Here is a 20,931-nt window from a genome sequence, read left to right on the forward strand (position 1 = left end):
AACAATTTTCACAATGGCCACAGACTTTATTTTCATTAGTTTATTAAGTCAACAAAAATTTCGTGTCACTAAATTAGTTTAAGTATTTCTTAATTGAAAACTGTATAGATAGATGGCGCAATACATCAATTTAAGAAATTTTACCAAAATAAAATATTTTTTAATTATTTTGGTATACCGTGATTATTTATTTTAAATTTTATTGCGTCTACTGACGGTTTCTAACCGTTAGGTAACTTGGAGTAGTGTATAAAATAACCGTTAGGTGGCGCTACACGACTCGTTGCATTTAGTCCAATGATAATTTACTTTTAATTTTTACTGCATTAGTGAATAATAAAATAGTATTACAATACAAGTAATGCTTTAATGCTTATATTTGGTGTAAGATTGCAGAGTAGTTTTGCAAAAATAAGATTGCATATAAAGATATATTGACACAAACTTACAACTTCTAATTGTGCCTCTTACGTTAGTAAGGTATATAAACCCTATTTTGTCCGTTTGCTGTCGTACTCGCTTCGGCGGTACATATACTAAAATTGGAACGATACAGAGAAGATTAGCATGGCCCCTGCGCAAGGATGACACGCAAAATCGTGAAGCGTTCCACATTTTTTGGCAACTATGAAATTTTTACTTCAATTTCGATTTTAACAGGTCAATTCCTTAAAAATCACAAATTCACAATTCAAGTGCACCTATCCTATTAAATCCCGAAAGAACATCGCATTATCTGAATGTGTGCCTCTGTCATTACGTACAGATATAAACGCGTAGCATTTTTATTCAATAGAAGGTTTTAGCCGTCATACAGAAAGCTCTGCTGAAGGAAAAGAACTTAAGAAAAGCGACGGAATAATGAATTCCTTATCGTCTTCTATTCGTCTCTGTACGCGAGCGGCACGCCACTAACTCCGCCTCGGTGACTATCAGACTCTCGGATTCGTATTCCACAATGCTATATAGATTCAGGATACCAGCATGTTTGCCGAGCGCAAAAATTTTCTATTTTTTTCTTTCTGATTCGATAGTTCAGCCGTCAGATGCAAACGGCGTGTTTCCAAACCGCCGTGCACTTGCACTGCCACCCCGGGGGGCTCCACATAGTCATAGAATTGGCGCATACAAAGGCTTCCGATATTCGTATTTCGCATGAGCATAAATTGTGCGCGCCGCTCGGTTTTCCGCCTGTCGTGGTCTTCGTTTTCGACACTTGGCCGAATTTTGATACCGATCCACCGCGAGCACACTTCAGAGGCGTCTCTTAATCCGGAAAAATTTCAACTCTTTTTTAAAAATACACTTGAAAACCCGGATCTGATCACAAAGCGCAAGCTGAATGGTGAGAGGATGGGGTAGGGATGCTGTGTGTGTACCTTGCGCTCCTCTCAGCGGGCAACCAGTGCAAGATAATGGCATATTTCAGTCGGCGCGAACAAAGCGCACCCGGCGAACCTTCGTTGGCGAAATATTCAACTTATTCAACTTTGACATAACGAATCGCCATGGCATGCAAATACCGAAAACCCGAAATGTCCATTGTTAACTTTAAAAATGTGAATCAAGGAATAAAAAAATGATTTTTAACATTTTCAAAAAATCTTAAGAAATGAGTTTAATTCAATGCGTGCGGTGTAAAAACGCGCGATGCAATTCAATTTCACAAATTCTGTACGCGCTTTGTTTCGTACGCTTTTTGTGCGCCCGAGCTCAATTTCCATTTCCTTCCCTCATCGCTCGACTTTTTCGTCGACGCGCGTTCTTTGTGAATTCCAATTGAGCGTTTTAAAAATGCAAATAGAGCGTACCGGTATAGTTAAAAGAATGTGCCTTCGACGGCTAAAAGGGGTGGGGGTAGCTTTAAAGCACCCGCAATACTGCGCCGCAATTTTCGCCCACTTTCATCAGGCATTTCACTCAAATGTAAAACTTGTGCCGAATGGAACGCCAAATAATGAATGCATTTGATCAAGTAGTTTGTTTTGCGTTCAAAATGGCCGACAGCAACCGTCAACTTCGTTTCCATATTTTTTGTATGGAAACTATCGTTGTTGGTTGTTTGGTTTCCGGTCAAAACGACAGCCGCTTTTTTTGCCGCCTGAAAGCGTAAAAAGCGCATTTTACATTTCGTTCACCGACGTTTTTCCGCACGGCTGGCACAAGCCACTACCTTTTCGAAGTCTATTGTTCGCCTCTCGAACGCTGAACACACGTGCGCCGCGAAACGACCGGCCATCAACGCGACAACTCACTCGACGCCGCCGCCGCCGCAGTTTTGACGAGTCGACGGAGCGGTTTGCTTTTGACGCTGGCATGGCCTCCAGCCGTGTATAAAACATTCACGGCGTGCAAACAATTCCGATGGCCCGCTTTGGCTGCGGTTTGTAAACAAGCATTTTTCACGTTTGGACAACGCAAAACAACCAACTTAACGTTTTATTCTACAAGACAACCGAAAATAAAAAATTTTAAAATTTATTGCATCACTTGGTATGTTATCACCTGCTATTCTATCTATCATTCAACCACGCATCAGTCATCAAACACATCGGATCGATTACCCACCCAGCTGCCTGGGGAAACAATCAATCTTTATAAAATCAAATATGGTTAGCAGTGGGTAGCACTATCGGACATCATAAAAAATACAACCCTTGTGTCGATGGCCGGCAAATGATTTGTTACACTTTTAGTGTTTCGAACGGATGTGCGAATATTTCATCCATTGTTCTAAACTTGTAAACGTATGTCATGTCAAAATGTATAACTGGTTGCCTAGCATAAAATTTTGACATTTTTTTCATGTCAAATCGTTGATTTTCACATTTCATGGTCTTTTTATTCTCTGGACGCAACACGAAACGCTTTCCCATACATTTATGTATGACAGCACAAACGCTGAGGAAGAAAAAAAACTTACGCAGTTTGCGTCCGCAGGGAGAACAACGCATGCGGCAGGAAATGAAAAGTCAACGTCAACCTGCCGACATGACAATGTATTATTATACTCAACAAGTTAAATAACTTATATATAAAAATCAACGAAAAGTGAAAGGTGTCCAAAGTGGCGCAAAACAAACAAAACTCAAAGTAAGCAAACAAAGTTACCAAAGTATTACGATGCCGACGACGACGGTAGGTGAGTCAAAAAGTTAAATCGAATTTCATTTCGTGTTCATTTGTTTGCCATGTTCGATACGCCGGAACGTGATGAAACTCTATTGCGTTGATTGCAACATTAGCCGTGGTGCCATCATGGCGCGCATGAGATAAGCCCTTTGTGATCAGCCAGCCCGTCGGCCATAAAGTAGTTATATACGCCGTCGGCGTTCGAGAAACAAACGCGGCGTAACGAGCGAGGTAAGGCCATTGCGAGCCGAGGTTCGAGGCTTAATTAGCGCGGCGAGCGTGACGTCCTATTAGCCCTTTGACCGGCGCCTCCACCACAGCTGGTACCTGTACGTGCGTCATAAACGCAAATAAATAACATTCACCCGGAATATTCATTAAATATAAAATTGAATTGATTCAATAATAACTCGTAATTAATTTCTATTGATTTTGGTTTAATTAACTAATATCAACTATTTGGTAATTTGCGATAATATTAACAGAATGCGCTTTGATGTATACGCATTCCGACTTTAATTAAACTCACACTGCCAATCAGCGTCGCAATACGCTTGAATTTGCATATTGATTAATTAACAGTTTTCACCGAATCGGCGCCTCGCTCGCCCGTTGATTAACGTGATTCATCAGTGTTTAGAAATTTCTATCCAAATGAAAATTTAATTTACGAAATTATCTTATCTAAACAGTTTAAGTTGATAAAACGTATAATAGAGGTAATGATAGTGATGAGGCACGATTAATGCACGATTACATGATTAGGACGGTGGCGGAAACACGCGCGATATGATATCTGGGTTTCCCTTTCGGGTGTGTGAATATTCGGAAATTTTGCAACGAAGAGCAGCCGGTTTACCAACGCAGACGTGTTGGAAACAAATTGATAATCTACTTAACGGCCCATTTACCACTTGCGTGATACCGGAATACCCGAATCACCTAACTTTCATTTAGTTATCTACGCGTACGAATAGAATTTGATATTTTTTATCCCCGGGATTATTCTATGCGAACTTTACTGAATTCTAAATCCGTATAGAAATTGTTATTGACATTTTTATTAGTACACTCTCCCGGAAAACGTATGGTGGTCATTATGGCATTATCGAATTCGGTCTTTTTAATGCCCTTGACCGCCCTTACAACTCTTTGTTTATCCCGAAAACGACGTGGATGAATACACGAGCCGGGAACACGTTTATTTTGGACAATTTCGTGTCTTTTCGAAGCTCCTTTCCGTCGGGCCAAGCTTTCACTCCATTTTCCTCCCGATGCTTCTCAATACGCATCAGCCCACAACGTTCGTTGCTTTTAGAATTCCATCCACTTTCGGGTACGTGGGTTGCGTGTATTTTATTTCGATGAAACGTTGAAAAAGATTTTCGTTTTATTTTTTCCATTGCATTTACTCAACTAATCTCGAAAGGCATTTCGGCAGCTTTTGAATTTAACGAAACGAAACTATTTTATAGAAGATTTTACGTAAAAACGTAATTCGTTGAATGTAAAAATAGTATATTAAGTATCAAGTGACTAAAGTGGAGTTTTTATCCACCACGTGACTAAAACCCGTGACTAAAGTACTTTAAGTCACGGTTTTAGCCGTCCGTATTTAAAGTACCCCTTTTTGTGTCACAAAACCGTGGAAAAAGTCGCAAAAGCCGAAAAAATTAAATTTTCTTTTCTTTTATCGATAGTTGATTAGTCATTATATATAATTTTAAATTAAACCTTTGTTAATGCTTCTCCCAAAGTATTTTTATGCTGAAACTTATACTTAAAGCTGTAGTAAGCAATTTTTATAAATTGCAAAGAACGCAATAAACAACCTCTTGGCTAGCGAAGTATTACGCTCCGAAAACTAAAGAAAAACGATGTAAAATATGCAATATCATCGGAATTTAATCAATTTTTTTCTTGTACCATACCTCACAAGCATCATATTGGCCTCGAAAGAATTTTACGACCTGGTTGAATATAGTGAATATGAACACAACGATTTTCATATTTTATACCTGCACATCGACAGAGTATCATAAAACTAAAACGCGTTATCGTTACATTACACTTTCGCCTGCTATACTCACCTTATAGGCAGGTTATTTCAATATTTGATGTAATCGAAACTGTCTTAGAACAAGTTTTCTACTTAGCGCTTTTTGTTCCTTGGTTTTACGAGTTTTGTTTAACTACACTGAAAATTAATCGTGTAATATTTTACTTGCGGGTGCAATATTTCATTTGGGAAGTGTGTATTTGCTTCTTGGTACTTTGTCGCAAGATGACGGATTAAACTCGGAGAACTCTGCTTTTTTTCGTTGGTACCATCCACGACGACACCGGTGAAAGCGGAAAAAGACATTTCCGCTCCTAAGCTGCTTCCGTTTCCGAAAGAATTAAAGTTTGTTTTTGTCAAGCTTTCCGACGATATTTATTCACTCTGTGAATTTGTAAAGCTTATTAAATTAAACTATTAACAATGATTTACGAGGCCTTTTTTAATTTGTAAATTAAATTTTTATACAAACCCCGCGGTAAGCGAGTTGTTGGTTTGCGTGTTGACCTGTCTCAAGACCCCGTGCTCCGTTTTGCGTCGACAAAATCCTCTTTCCGGCTTAGACCGCGTGACATTTATTATGGTCCGTTTTGGTCTTAGTGCTGAAGCAAAGCGGCTTTCATGCAAGGACAAACGACGTAAATTTCTAATGAACAAAATGTTTAAATATACAAAGTAGGTAGTATTCACGAAAGTATTTTCCAAGATCACTCTTTCACCTCTTAGGTAAAGTTATTAACTAAGTTGTTAATATCTTAACCAACAAAATTTTCAATTTTTTTCTTCTTCTCCTGTAAAATATCAAATTTTTACCTTATTTTACTTACAGACGTTGATGAAGTTAAACTAGTGCTGAGTAAATTACATCTAGAGTTGGTTTCCATTGTCACAATTCAATTAAACACATCTACATCTACATCTTCATTGACAAGGGCTTCATCCGGGAATAGTGGTAAATGTATAAATTGCCGATCTCAAAACGTCCCAATCTGTCCACACTGCTTGCAGCATGCACACTTGAGTCTGCCAACAGAAGCACCATTGATGGTGGTGCATCTGCCCTTGTACCACTTAATGAAACAGCGCATCTGGTGCACTTGATAATTGCAAACTAAGTAAAATATGGATTAATGCATAATACTACAAAGCATTTTTGATGAGGTGATGTTTATGCTGACAGTGTAACAAATATACTTTTCGTCGTCCTAAATATATAACAGAGACGCTTTGTTAAGCCAAAGTTAAAGTTAGTTCTTTAATTAGGTTTTAGCTTTTCGCACGTACGATGCGTGCACGCGGGCCTGGCTCATGTGAGCTCCAGTCAAGTCCCGGATCCTTCTCGCGCTCGACTGAGCCCCGTCCAATTAGCAGGACGTACGCGGAGATCCTCGTGGTTTCTCGCTGTTTCTGTCTCGCTTGAATGCTTTATTAATCGAGCAAACGATCTCTCGGTGTTAATGCGGTTCTCGCCTCTTTCAGCTGCTACTGTAACTGCGCCAACCGTACTCATCCCAAAAACAGGTCTCCAGGCAGGGAAAAATTTCGTATTCAAGGAGCGTGCACGCCCGCCGCGCACACGAACGTGCAGCTTTAACAAAGTGCTTTATCTCTGGCTTTTTTACCACACATGTTGATTAAACTTCATTCATAAGTGACAACAAAGCAGTGAAAAAAAAATATTTACATGACTTACAAATACAAAGGTCATACTTACAAAGGTTCAAAAGTTCACAATGTCAATGATGACGACAACTGGCGATGAACTCATAGGTAGTGCCTATTGTTACCTCTCACAGCGTGTTAGTTTGCAACTCCAACACGGCGCCTAGGGTCAAACATTTGTAGTTGAAAACGTACCCATTGTTACCTTTTGTCCCTCCGATTGTGTTACCATGTCGTTCGGTATCAATGCTAACGTGGTTAACACAACTCCAGCGACACGGAAGGACTGTTTCAAAAGCAGTTACCTTGTCGGATGCTGCACTCTCGCCCTGTCGTACATTTCTCTAATCACATTCGAAACTAACTCGGACAAACTTTACCTTTCGAGTTGGCGCATCTTCTTTCGCTTGAATGTCGTCTGCCCACACATACCTGGACGGAACAAAAAGTGATTTTAAGTACTTTCCAGTTCACTCGAGTTTTTCGATGTTGCGGCTGGTGACCGAAAAGTTTCCCGGGAAAAACGGCCTGCAAAGTCCACGTGGGATTTTAGTTGGTTCTTCTTTGGTTGAGATTGAACACGAGTGGCGTGGTGTGAGGTGAAGAGAGGTTTTAGGTTGCCGGCGTGACAAAACTTTAATGACCATCGACTGAGAGTGCCAAAGAGTCCCTGAAGAGGTCGCTGTTAAACTTTAAACAAAATTGACATTTAAAAACCTCAATAAACAAATTTTCTAGTTAAAAATAACTTATTCAAAGATATTTAAAAAAAATTGGAGATAAAAACATGCAGTATAATCCGTATTAAAGCGTTTCACAACTTTGTGGGTTGAAAATAGGTGAAAATCGCGAACAAATGAGTTTAATTTACTCACTCACTTGAACAAAGGACTCTCCAAACTACAATTCAACATCTCGCTCACAGCGAGTGAAACAGAAAGATCGAAATTGTAATTTATATGCATGAGAATCGCCTGATAAGAAGCGAACACTCCCGAAGTGCAACCTGCTAAAAGCTTTTTAATTAAAACGAACGAACATTGTGTTTTCGCGACACTGTGACACACTCCGCTTCAGAAGTTTGCAAACTTCCAGCGTCACACGATCTTCCCGAGTACATTTTCACTCTAATCTATCTCCTAACAACTGGCTTAACGTGCGTTTGTTCATTTGTTAATGCGCGCGCATTGATCGCGCCTGTTATTGGCGTAATTCGAGTTGTCATATCCGTTTGCTACTTGACTGCGCCGTCGCGTCGACGAGTTGAATTGTAGCTGAATTATGATTAATACACACACATACCACCCCTGCATGTGATAATTAGCACCATTGTCGACGCTCACAATCGAACAAATCAATATTTGAACACAATTACGTATTAGGCGCGCGTGGAAATGTTTGTTACTACAAATTATAATAATGTTTATTTAGGATTATATTTAATCCTATTAATTTCGATTGTTAAGCAAATTTGCAATTATATTGAATTGTTATGCTTTTTTCAAATGAAGGCAAACGAGTCGAGTAATTTTCAAATTATCGGTGAGCACAATAAGTTATCTACATCAAAGAGGAAGTTTATAACTTTATCAATTACGCGGTATGCACAGAGTTTAAATTACATGAATTAAGCATCACTCGTGTACCTCAACGTGTTGTACAAGTACTAGACCGCCGCGTGTGCTGTGTGTTGCATGCATTCGAGTTTGATTGATAGTCGGAAATTTACTTGAGGGAGGTTGAGTTTCTGACATGCTTGCATAGGATCAGCGTCAGACCAAACAACGAAAACGAAAACCACACAGTCTCCTCGGCTAAACTCTAATGTTAGGCCTTTTATTGTTTTTTCTTGTTTCGTGTGTGTATGCGTAACTGGAACCACCATCAACGCAGTTATTAAGGGTTAAAGTTTGACAACATGTGTGTTGAGTGTTGTGTGTATTATGGCACTCTCAGAACTTTGCTTATTGCTTCGAAAATAGTTTTCGGAGTTTCTAAGACAGTGTTGACATACGCGAGGGCGGGTTGTGTGCCCCGATAGAGGGGGTAGTTTATCCTAAAGCCTGGTTGTTGGTTCCGTGGTTCATTATCGTCTCGAGTTGAGCGCAGGACAAACATAAGACAAAGCGCAAATAATTTCGGTCGTCAAGCGTGGGTGGAATATAACTGATAAATGTGTGTGTAGGCTGGAGTGAAATACATTCCAAATGGTTATTGCGATTGTTTTACCTCTACACATGTTCAAACACAAACGTATGCAACCAGTTTAACAATGTTTCATCTGTATCTGTAATTAAAGAATGCAAATTGAGTAATGCACATCATCAATGATTGGAATTCATTCTGTAAACTTGCATGTGCGGAATGTATTGCCGTGAATTCGCTCCGGATTCGTAACAAAAGAGCAAATATTCGACCAGCGGCCAGCCACAGGATAACAATAGAACAACACCAGAATGACGGCAATGTTGACAGACATGTCAGCAAACAAACGTTAATTATCTATCGTTAGCGAACGGAAAACTAAACTACAACTAAACTGTAATGACTATTTCGCAGTAATAGTGGTGTTATCTACTTACCATTTTGACGTTTGGCTTGTTTGATCTTCTCGGCTTGGCTACGCGCACATTTGATGCCGCATGTAATGAGATGTGACGAGATCGGATGACGCCACCGCCAGGTTTCTGTGGTTAGTTGGTTAGTTTGCGTCGTCGCCGCTGCCGTGCGTGAGTAACGCGCGGGCGGGCGAAAATTAGCCGCCAAATTGAGCTCGCAAATTGCCCAATTCGCGAACCAATGAGCCTCCTACCCACGCATGACTGGGCAGCAAACGCTTTCCACACTATAACAACACGAAAACAAACAAAAATCAAATATTAAAAACTACAAAAGCAGTGATTTAAGTTGCCTATATTAAGTGTGAAAGAGAATTAAAGTTGCCTATATTAAAACAGATGAATTTTTCAAAGTTAATTAACTTTTCTAGACAATAAAGCATTATTTTTTGCATACTCAACGCGGAAAACGTAAATTAAAGTGCTGTGCAACTCCAATTTCTACCATTGCGTGATTTATTATTAAAGTTTTAATTAAAACTTTTAATTGGTGCGAGTCGTAGGTATTTTTTTGTTTTCGCGCCCATGAGGTTTAATTTATTCTTCGACAATTCACGCAGAGAAAAAAAACACGAACTTGTTTTAGGACACTTTGCGTCTCGTGAAAGGTCGACATGAAAAAAATTTACGAATTGATAAAGATCTCCCCTTTTTGCGACCTTCAACCCCTCTCGGCGCACTCAAGTCGCGCCATCGTAACTGATTAGAACTCTCTTGTCCTCCGCAGCATAATCCAGCCATCCCAACTTGTTCGCTATACACACCCTTAAACTGATCTTTTCGTTGGCGGCCGAATCCTCCGATGTTTCCTTCGCGCGACATTGTGCGACAACGACGACCGTGAGCGCTGAATGTTGGATATCTGGATAAATTTTCAATGTTTTGTTCGTTTTATGCGCATGGCAGACGGCCAAACATTTTTACATTCCTCGCAGGCGAGACGCAAATTTATGCGCTACTATATTCAATGATATTCGACACGATTGTGGACTGTTTCCGTTCCTTTATCATCCCTTTAGTTCGTCCCGTCGAATGGAAAATTGAAACGAATACGTTTACATGACCTCGCCATGTACGAACAAAAGAAAAAACGTGAAAAAACGTCAACTTAATTTAATTTACGCGTAAAAATCGAAGAGAATCGAATTTATTGACGACTGCAACTTGATTAACTGCATCGTGGGAAGCCTAGCTAAAAATATATTGTAGGTTATCCAAATTAGTTTTATATGCACTTACTGCCCTTGTTCTTGTTTTATTTCATTGATGATACACGATGACAATGTAATAACTTTTGTAATAAATAAGCGGCTCTTATAACATACACTTTGTTCGGGTTAACGACTAATTACGCCTATAATATCAGAAGTAAATCTTATTGAGCCATTACAGCGTCTCTAATACGACCGAACATGGTTTGCGGATGGCCGGAGATGAAACCGTCGGATTTATGGTGACGCATTACTCCATCCAGAGATTGCCGCGATCGTAAGACAAAAGGTTCGGATTTCGACGTTGACGAGCGCAGATTATCGCCGACATAAAGTCACCAAAGTCATTCGAAACTCTTCAGCTATATTACATGCATATTTACGAGCCGAGAATAAAATAAAATCGAACTTTTGATTAACTTTAACCTTAAATTAAATTTAGTGTATACTTGGTTGCCTAGCATGTATGCAACTATATTAAAATCGTAATAAAGTTAGCGGGAGCATTAATGAGTTAAACAGAAACTAGTGACGAGAAAATCTGGAGGCGGCAGCTGGTTGTTGGTAATCATAGTGTTTTAATTGAATGAATCGGATCGATAGAACTGGCGTGGTGTGAGAACCGGCGCCCGCCATCCATTAATTATATTCGTCGATGTTGGGGCGCGACTTAACTGGCTGCGCGCTGGGCAAATGTTATGCACAACAGATTTAGTTTGCAAACGCCCCGAAGTGTCAACATCAACATCACCGTCACAACCACCCCCAAGGGGGCCAAGTTATTACAATACTGCATTATTAAACTTTAACTTTTGATCATGATTATGATCATTATTCTGCTTTAATAAAAAAAAAGAAGAAATTTTTATGCTGCAGTTTCGTATCAAATTCATGAACTCAATTCTTTTCTATTGTTGGGTACACGTGCACTCATGGCATGTTTGTATCGCAAGAGTTCAATTTATATTTATTTCTCAAGCGTCCGACGGCGTATTTTCTAAGAATTTCCTCCCGGCGGACGTCGCCCGGCGAAGAATAACTTTTAAATGAATAAAATTTTATTAAAAAGTCAACCGGCGAGGATATTACATCGCATTCCTGTTGGACATGTCATCATTTATCATTCAACATGAAAAGAATTTAAAAAAAACCTAAAATGATGTCCGAAATCTAAGTTTTTCCGATAAATGCATCAAGAGTATTTTTAAGTAAACGAAAAAATAGTTAATGTTATGCTTAAACTTGTTGATTGAAGCACTTTTTACAATTCGCGGTAAACAATCTATTTTTATACTAAACGACCATTAAAACAAAAATTCAATTAAAACCAAAACTCGTTATTTCCCAATGTTTATGTTTAAACTCGTTTGAAAAATCTGAAAATACTGTAGTGAGTTGATTTCGACAGTAAACAACTAAAAAAATCAAGTATAACAACTCGCATCAATTTGAAACCAGTAAAACTAATCATTGCACATCGAAATTGTTTTGGCACGCATGTGTGCGTGAAGCGATAAAATTGCAATCGTGTGCAATCGCATGAAAATGGGTTTGCACGTTAGCCGCACATGTTTCTATTAATAGCGCGCAATTTCGGCGCTGCATTGATTTCGCGTTTTGGGATGGACGCCGTTCCGTGGTGGTGCGCCCGGGTGCATTAAACATATGTTTAATTAATTGCGCCCGCATACGTGCAGCTACAATGCCCGGAACGACCACTTAATAATATAGAGTGCGCTTTGGGTTCGCAAACAAAGCCGGAAGCGGAAATTTGCAGCTTATATCGGACGCCAGCCGGTCAAGGTATACACACCAATTGGTTTACAGTGCTTTAATTTTGACATAATATTTGCCGTCAATATTTGTGCATGCAAAGTTGCATATGGTTTCTTCATCGGCGAGTTTTGGAATTTGAATACAACTTCAAGATGCGCATGCGTAAAACGCAAGGAACTAATATATAGAACTAATGTTCGTTTTTTTGTGTTCCAGTATTATACTTAACACATTTTTAAGCGTAAAATTGTTTATTCATTGAATATAACTTTGTTTTACTTACATTCGCACTGATTAACAGCAACAAAACGTTTATAACCTGCAACCGACGCAAAAACGCACGACGTGCACGATTCACACATTCACTCTGTCAAATGTCAGTTTTGTTTTCTGCCGCGCATGCGCATCACAAAAAATATTCAAATTTTACATTTAATATCTATTTTATACTAAAATGCGTTTCTAGAATAAAACATAAAATAATAAATGATAGAAAAATATCGTGCGTCGTTGCTTGAACGCAAAACAAACGAACTAAATGAACAGGAAACATTTCTCGGCCGTATTCGAGACGAGGTTTTGTTTGCGTGTTTGCGCAGCTATTTGATATCGTAAAACGCTGCAAATTGGTTTATTAACTCTCCATTCTCCGTTGTTGCGTTTTTATTTTACGTTCCAAGAATAACAAATTAAAAGGTATTCTTCTTCGGTGTTTACGTTCAATTTATCTTTGTTTTCACACTCAGGTTATGCGCAAACGCAAACATCTTGCGTGATGCACGGTGTGTTGCCTAGCACAACAAGAATAAAGAAAAACAGAGAAAAAAATCATAAAAGACATGGAGCGAAACGTTTTGTTTTATGTTTTATTCGTAAATGGTGTTAGCGTTACAAATTGACGGCATTTGTATTTGTTATTTCGTTATTGCAAGCGCACGTGCGTTATGAGTTTCCCAGCTCGAAGACGTGCAGACTTATTCTTCTACCCTGAACGCGATTTTCAACAATTTGTAAGTAAATACTCGTAAATCTATAAAATATAGAAATATTTCATTGCACTAGGCATTAAAATAATATTTTACGCCTGAGTTATGAAGCGAATGCTTTTAAATGTGTTTACACCGTCGAAAAATTGCAATTTCCAAATCCACTTTGCTGGAAGCGGTAGAATGTGCAATTTCGTATACTACCCGTTGATATTGTATCACTCCCCGAGCACTTAACGAGATTTCCGCGAATCGCTTTATTTCCAGATCTTTCGATTCGTCCGCGCAACGAAGCGTACCATTGCAATTATGGGCATTCGCTAGTCACCACTTTTCGCATGTATCTTCCGCACCCTCTCTGCACTTTTCTTTGAGCATGACGAATTCGCTGAAAATTCTGATCATGACGAATGAACTCGGCTTATTTCATTCCGAATTTTCCAATATTCACTGCGAACTTCACAAAATTGTCCTTTTACGCATTTCAGAGCTTTTAAACTGAAAGTCCACTAATGATGCGATATTGGATCCAATCGACACAGGACCGGCTCAAAAAACATTTTAAAAATTAAGAAAATTTTTTTTAAAAAAAATTAAAATTAATGATTTAATTATTAAAGCATTAATTGTAATTTTTTTATTATATAATAGTGGGTTATAATACGGTCCTGTAAACTGGTTTTCCGCTTAATAAATGCAAAACTGCGCTTCATCCAATTTCCCACCGAGTAGATTTGAACCGTATGAAATCGAATTTTATTGAAGTCGACTCATGTGTGCGCTTTATTTTTATCCGCGCTACTGTGATGAATTAAACCTTGCAGAAAACAACTGTTTGTTGCATATTCTGTATCGTTTGAATCATTTGAAACTCGCCGCGCTCGATCGATCGGAATTAAATATAGAAACTGTTTCCGCTTACAAAATGAAACCCTTTCATTTGCTGTCGCGGCTGGTTAAAATGCATAATGCACAATTCTTGTAACGCCAGTAGCAACAATGACGTATTACTCGGCGCGATGGGTAATTGGCCGCAAGCTAAACACGTAATAATGCCGATATTTATTCACACGGCATGTAGGGGCGTGCAGGGAAAGTTATGAAATATTCACAACGGAGTCTAGGAAGTTTTTCAGACCCAAACAAATTGTTGCCGCATGTTGAGCATTGCTTCTGAAATACTTGATGCTTGAATATACGTTGTTAGTGTTAATGAAATATTCACTCCGGCAACTTTTGCTTATTTTTTAACTTTTTTTCGGGGTGCCGAAGGCGTTAAAAGCTCGAATTTAACGTCGCTGAGTCGTGAGTAAATTGCAAAGATTGCAGATTGCAGAATGGCGGAAATTTCTTGCTGCTGGCGATGCTTTACTTTGGCAGCGTGGATTTAAAACATGCTTTAATTAAGGATTGAATTGTCTCGCATTAACTTTGAGGCAAATGAATGTTACAACTTTGTGCAGCAGTCTTTTCTTATTTCAAATGCAATTGCAAATTTTGAGTCAAGTTTCTGTCATTTTAAGCTTTTGAACATAAATGTAAGTTTTTAATTGTATTTTATTGTCTTATATTAATTAAAAAATTATAAAAACTGAATTTTAGCTAAATTGAAACAAAATATTGTTCTATTTCTTAAAAAAACTTGCTTTTTCGACTTCCGCTTTTGAAAACCAGATTTTTCACGGTTTTTATACACAAAAAGTGAAAGTTTATAACGGACAGACAAAACCTTACTTTAGTCACGGGTTTTAGTCACAGGGTGGAGTTTGCGCCTGCGCAGTGGCCTACGGTACAGGACAAGACGCTGACTATGCTCGCTCTTAACTCTCTCGTGATTAAAACTCTCATTTAGCCACTTGATGTTTAATATACTATTATTTTGTTTATTAACACCCAGTATAAAATGTTTTATGTTTTAACTTATTCTGACTGTAAAAGCTGAATTAAATGTAATGTTTCATTTATATTTTTTCTCCTTCCTAACATAAATTACCTTTGTTTTTTCGTGAAAACCTCCAGACCACCGAACCTGTTGCTAATATTCGAGCACTTTTGTAAACAACTCGCGCTCCCAACTGCGCGCGATTGATAAAACGATGCGAAATCGCGTGGAAAAACGATCTCTACCTGTTTTTCTACTCCACGACTTTGCTTTCATTCCAAATGGTCATTACAACTTCAACTCTCGGCGGCTTCATGAAAGAAAATTAAGTTCAAACTGTGCGATAATTTCAGCTAAAGTGTTTCGTTGTAAATTACTTCCAAAAGTGTTTTTTTGTGTTTATAGCCCTGGAGTGAGGTTATGATGTTAAAGGTTTGTGAGATATTTGACGTCGTCAACTGCAATCGTCAGATTTACGCAAAAATCTCTTTGCCGCTGTGCGGTAGCATGCGTTACAGGTTATTTATAGTGCATTTTGGGAAGCAGCTGCGCGCGCTGTGGAGCAGCGAGATGTTGTATTGATCACACAGCCCGCTTTCCCGTTTTCCCGCTTTCCACGTTGTGTCAAGATCACCATCCGCCCGAACCGCGACCGTAGTGAATTGGCGCGTCGGCCGTGCGGCCTTCCTCGTGCGTGCGTACGTGCTGGCCAAGAGGGGGCGGCAAAGAATGCGCTGCATCTCGCGTGGCCGCGACGCGTGTCAGCCGCCCGCCGCTGCACGCGGTATCGGTCGTCGTGAGCGTAAGATAAAGAGTGTAATTAATCGGATGCTGATATCGGGAGAGGGAGAGATGCGCGCGCGCGTCTGGCGCTAGACTCGGCGGCGGCGGCGGCGGCGGCAGCAGCAGGCAGTCAGTGTAGGCCAGTCAGGCGAGCGCGCGAGATGTCGGGCTCCACACCAGGCGGCCTCGGCGTCGTCGAATTAAACGTCGGTGGCGTGGCGTACGCGGCCTCCCTGGCGACGCTCACCAGTCAACCGAATTCACAACTACACGCGTGGTTCGCACCTGGAGGAGACGGCGTACCTAAGGATGCCAAAGGTAGACACTTCCTGGACCGCGACGGCGTGCTCTTCCGCTACGTGTTGGACTTCCTACGCGATGGCACACTCGCACTGCCTGAGTGCTTCCGGGAGCGTGAAAGATTACGACGTGAAGCGGAGCGTTACCGCCTCCAGGGGCTGGTGGACCTCATCGCCGAAGACTCACGTCGTGTACCCGGTTGTATCACTGTCGGATATCGTGGCAGTTTTCAATTTGGGAAGGACGGCCTCGCCGACGTCAAGTTCCGTAAACTGTCGCGTATTCTCGTCTGCGGGCGCGTCTCATTGATGCGCGACGTCTTCGGCGAGACACTCAACGAGAGCCGTGATCCTGATCATGGTCTAGCTGAACGCTACACATCACGCTTCTTCCTCAAGCACTCGTTCCTCGAGCAGGCGTTCGACATGCTCTTCGAGCAGGGATTCAAACTGGTGGGTAGCGCTGGCAGTGGTACAGCTGGAAGTGCCACCGAGCTGAAGCCCGGCGTCGACGTCGAGGAGAACCGCTGGAATCACTATAACGAATTTGTGTTTGTGCGCGAGTAGAACCGCTGCCATCCACTTGTTGTATTTGTATCATAACTTCGACCAAAGAGGCACGGAAGCAAAAATAGAAGAAAGAGGGAGGAAAGGAACTTAGCAACTTAGTACGTAAACTTAGCCAATGAAATCAACACGCGATGCCAACCAACAACAACAACACACACACACACACACACCTATTGTCTCGCATCACGAGGCGAAACGAGTAAAACTAGTCATAGTTTCATAGACATTACTCTAAAGCTAAATAGACGTTAACGGCAACCTGTAGCAAAGGATAATCACATCATTCCAGGTGTTCCACGAAACCGCCGCCCAACAAATTAAACAAGGTTCGTTTCGCTCACATTAATCCTTGATAATCAAAAATTAAAAAAAAAAAAAAAAAAACAGAAGCGCTGAAATCTAGGATTAATGAGAACCTTATTAAATTTTAAGTCGGTGGGTTTACGTTGAGAACACCCTGTATATCAATAGTAGCGCGTATTTGAACCACTTTGATTTACAACTACATTCCGTGCACAATTATTTGCCCGTCTGTCTCTCCGCCGCCACACTCACACCTCCATCACACATCGACGTCTTCCTGAATTATATCGATCAAGCCGTAACTATCGGCGTGTGCTAATGAAAGATTAATTATCATTTATCATTCTGGTGGAGGCGCCGGGCAACAACGCAACACACAAAGCGCAGTCGGCATATTCATCAATATGCGTGTCATAAATAATCGACTGCCGGGTATTGTGCGCTGGTGATGAATAACGCAGGCAGGCAGGTTGAACAATTTTAAATTCATGTTTTGGCTTTGATTGTACACGCGAGAAGTAAAAATTCAATCGGCGAGTGAGTTTTGAAAGAAAATTTAATTTAAACTTCTTCGATGTTGAGCAACAAGTAAAGAATAAAGAACGCGGGACGTGGAGTGTTATTATAATCATAATAACAGTAATGTGAAAATGAAAAGAAATTCAAGACGATATTAATTTGAGTTTGCGTCGAATGCAAATTTAAAATAAAAAAGTTTTCCACTTCAATAGCGCACGCAAAATGATTGAAAATGTAGAAATATATCAGGGTCGTCTTAAAATTAATAAAAAAATATACGAGTTAATATAGCGTGAAGAAATATTAGCGATGACCTCGACTCTCCAAGCTCTCACGTGTGGCGTTATTAAGATGATACATCATTCTTACCCCGCGAGCCGGAAAAACAGACGCGCGATGCTTTTGTTTCGTTTTGCTTGCCTTTCCTCTTGCTCCTTCATCGGGCCAGACGATATTAAACTAACTGGGTGTAACGAAACACATTCTTCAACTTCATATAAAATAATAATAATAATAATAATAAACTATGTCTAACGTATATAAGCAACAAGGTATCAAGTATAAGTATTAGCCCTGTATGATGGAAAAAACACAAAAAAATCACACAAAAATAAAAGCGCCAAAAAAAAACTAATAAAAACCACTGTAGCAACCAAAAGAAGCAAAAAAAACATGGAACAAAACATATTTTTCATTATAATACTTACCTACGTACCTACTTATGACAAGTATTAAGATACACTATATATGAGAAACTGACGACAAAACAAAATGGGTGCTGAAACATTTAATATGATATTCGCTCGGTTATCGTTATCTATAATGATTTTGTGTACATTATTAAACGCAGGAATTGTAATAATTTGTACTATAACTAAACAATGCGTGTAATGCGTGGAGATTTAAATTGCGAGTCAAGAGTACTAAAAACAAACTAATAATATAGAGAAACCACAAATAAAATATACGAATAAATGAAAGTTTTTCTATAAGAAAACCAATAAATCCAATGAAATAAAATGTTCGAATGCATTTTTTGCATTGTACTTTTTAGATAAACATCTAATTTTGTTAACAAAATGTTTCTCTATTACAAATGTTTTTGTTAAACACCTAATTGAATTTATTGAATCATTTAATTAGTTGGTAAGACAATATTTGTTAAAGATTCTTATCGAGTCGTAATTTGTTGAAGTAAATTGTAGTAGTTTACTATATGCAACCAAATATACACATTTTCTTCGACTCGATGGAATGCTGTGCATCATTTGCTAAATGATGACAATGTTGTAACATGTTGTGAGCATGTAAATTCTGTACTGTAACAAACACAAACGATTTACTAGTGGTAATCATTGTATATTATGCTATCTAGTAATGATGAGACCGTAACAGCAACACACTTCTGACCAAAGTAAGCAAAAAGTAATGAATACAAAGAAAAACTATTTAGTGATCTGTATATTATATTCAACGGTTACGAATTTATTGTCAAACAATGTTCATAATCAAATATTGTATTGTTATGTTCAAGAGGTATGCATTTTACTGTCTGAAATCAAAGTGGTAACAATGTATATTATGCATTATACAGATTTAAAGATGATATTATTGTAAATTAATAAAATGATTTTAAATTTCAGTGTTTTTTATAGAAAACATCATTATATATGTATCTCTGGGGAGTCAGAGTTGGAATTTCGTATAAAACGATCCGGATTTCGTTGTCGAAATGTCTCCCGGGTGCGAGGACACGCAAAAAAAAAGAAATCGAAAGAATGTGTCCTTTATTGGAATCAGATTTGAACGGTTTTGCGCCTCACGACGCGACTGGCCGTGATCCAAAGAAGTTTCCCATTGAGATGGAAATCAGGCCGTCCGGGGACTTTGGGATTTGCTACAATTTGCTATTTTGTTATTCACGCGCGCGATCTTATTGCGCGATTTACGTGCATGCCTTCCGACGTTTAAGTCCGACGTGGAAACTTTGGGTTTATCGTCGTTTTCACGTCGGAATTTCGCAATGAATTCAACGAAACTTCAGCGCAAACATATATGCAACACGGGTTGCCTATGTGCTGCACGGGTGGCATAGATCAATTTAAATTATCTCGTTAATGTGCCGTGGCTGTTTCGCCTCGATGTAATTTAGGAATTCGTTTATGTCGGCGTGTGCGCGCGCCCGCCCGCGTTAAAACAAGTTGAAACTTTTACTATCTACGTTAGATGCGCGCGGTTGAGCGGCGAGTACGAGGGCTAAATTGAGCGAACTAAATTACGCCGTGGATTGCACGCGGATTAATCATTTAGTGCTGCGGCGTGGGCATGAGCACGGACGCGTTTGATTCGCTTGCATGCATGGAAAATATCGCGCGGCGATTGCGGTGGTGTCGGCAAACACATGATTGTGTCAGATAACTTGCTTTATATTTTATGGTTCATCCTCCTGCTGTGCGTAATCAAAACTTTGCGAAACTTTCGACGATATTTTCGTTGGAACGTTGGAAATTTTAATAAAATCGCTGTGGAAAGATTTAGTATTAGCTGTGTAGCTTTTGTTTTGATCTTTGGCATATTTATGATGTGTTTACATCAAATGAACATTATTTTCAATTTATTGCCGAGTTTGGTGTTTTACAAGTTTGTATTTCAATTTAATTGTGGTTTTTTTGATGAAATCAAATTTTTACGGCCTTTTTATTTTCGGCTATAAAGATAATAAGGTTTTATTTCTGGCGTATTAAAATTACGGCAAATTTAACAAATAATAAAATATATTTTGAACAACTTTAAACATTTTTGATTAAAAAGTGTTTAATAGTTTATTTTTGATGATGAATTAAGTGTATAAAGAGTTGCCTATACAATTCCGAAAGTTAGAACTTTTTTTAAAGAAATTGTTTCTACTTTCAGGACCAGAGAAATTAATTCTTCATAAAAAGAGTATAGTGATTTTTACAGCTTCCACTGTTTATATGTTTCAATGTTTTACACAAGTAATTCTTTGAAACGCGATCGTAAAATGGAAAACTTACTTTTAGACTTTTAAAGAATTCAGCACAGTAAAAATAACAATAATAGAAAGTGAACTTGACGATCAATTCTATTTGAATTTTTGTTTATTTATAAAA

At 39.1% G+C, this 20,931-nt stretch overlaps 1 protein-coding gene, 1 long non-coding RNA gene and 1 other non-coding gene across 6 annotated transcripts; 2 read left to right on the top strand and 1 right to left on the bottom strand.

Annotated features, from left to right (window-relative positions):
- Nucleotides 1-512: 512 nt before the first annotated feature.
- On the top strand, nucleotides 513-619 carry LOC135801555 (U6 spliceosomal RNA). Its single transcript, XR_010550399.1, has one exon. It is a non-coding gene; the product is annotated as a U6 spliceosomal RNA (small nuclear RNA).
- An 84-nt stretch (nucleotides 620-703) lies between these two features.
- LOC135801064 (uncharacterized) lies at nucleotides 704-12,817 on the bottom strand. Of its 4 annotated transcripts, none has more exons than XR_010550281.1 (4): nucleotides 12,742-12,817; nucleotides 9,436-9,698; nucleotides 7,234-7,543; nucleotides 704-7,182 (listed from the first exon to the last, which is right to left on the bottom strand). It is a non-coding gene; the product is annotated as an uncharacterized lncRNA (long non-coding RNA). The 4 variants fall into 4 exon arrangements; XR_010550283.1 differs by having other exon boundaries at nucleotides 704-6,302; nucleotides 6,906-7,543; XR_010550282.1 differs by having other exon boundaries at nucleotides 704-5,575; nucleotides 5,664-7,543.
- Nucleotides 12,818-16,218: 3,401 nt separating this feature from the next.
- Ktl (BTB/POZ domain-containing protein Ktl) lies at nucleotides 16,219-19,442 on the top strand. The gene has a single exon (XM_065314272.1). The coding sequence runs from the start codon at nucleotides 16,271-16,273 to the stop codon at nucleotides 16,973-16,975; it is 705 nt and encodes a 234-aa protein (XP_065170344.1). The 5' UTR covers nucleotides 16,219-16,270; the 3' UTR covers nucleotides 16,976-19,442.
- The last annotated feature ends 1,489 nt before the right edge of the window (nucleotides 19,443-20,931 follow it).

The sequence above is a fragment of the Atheta coriaria genome, unplaced genomic scaffold (assembly GCF_025399875.1).
Source record: "Atheta coriaria isolate IRGN ID8LTWV9N9 unplaced genomic scaffold, Caltech_Dcor_3.1 hic_scaffold_10_pilon, whole genome shotgun sequence".
Lineage (NCBI taxonomy): Eukaryota > Metazoa > Arthropoda > Insecta > Coleoptera > Staphylinidae > Dalotia > Dalotia coriaria.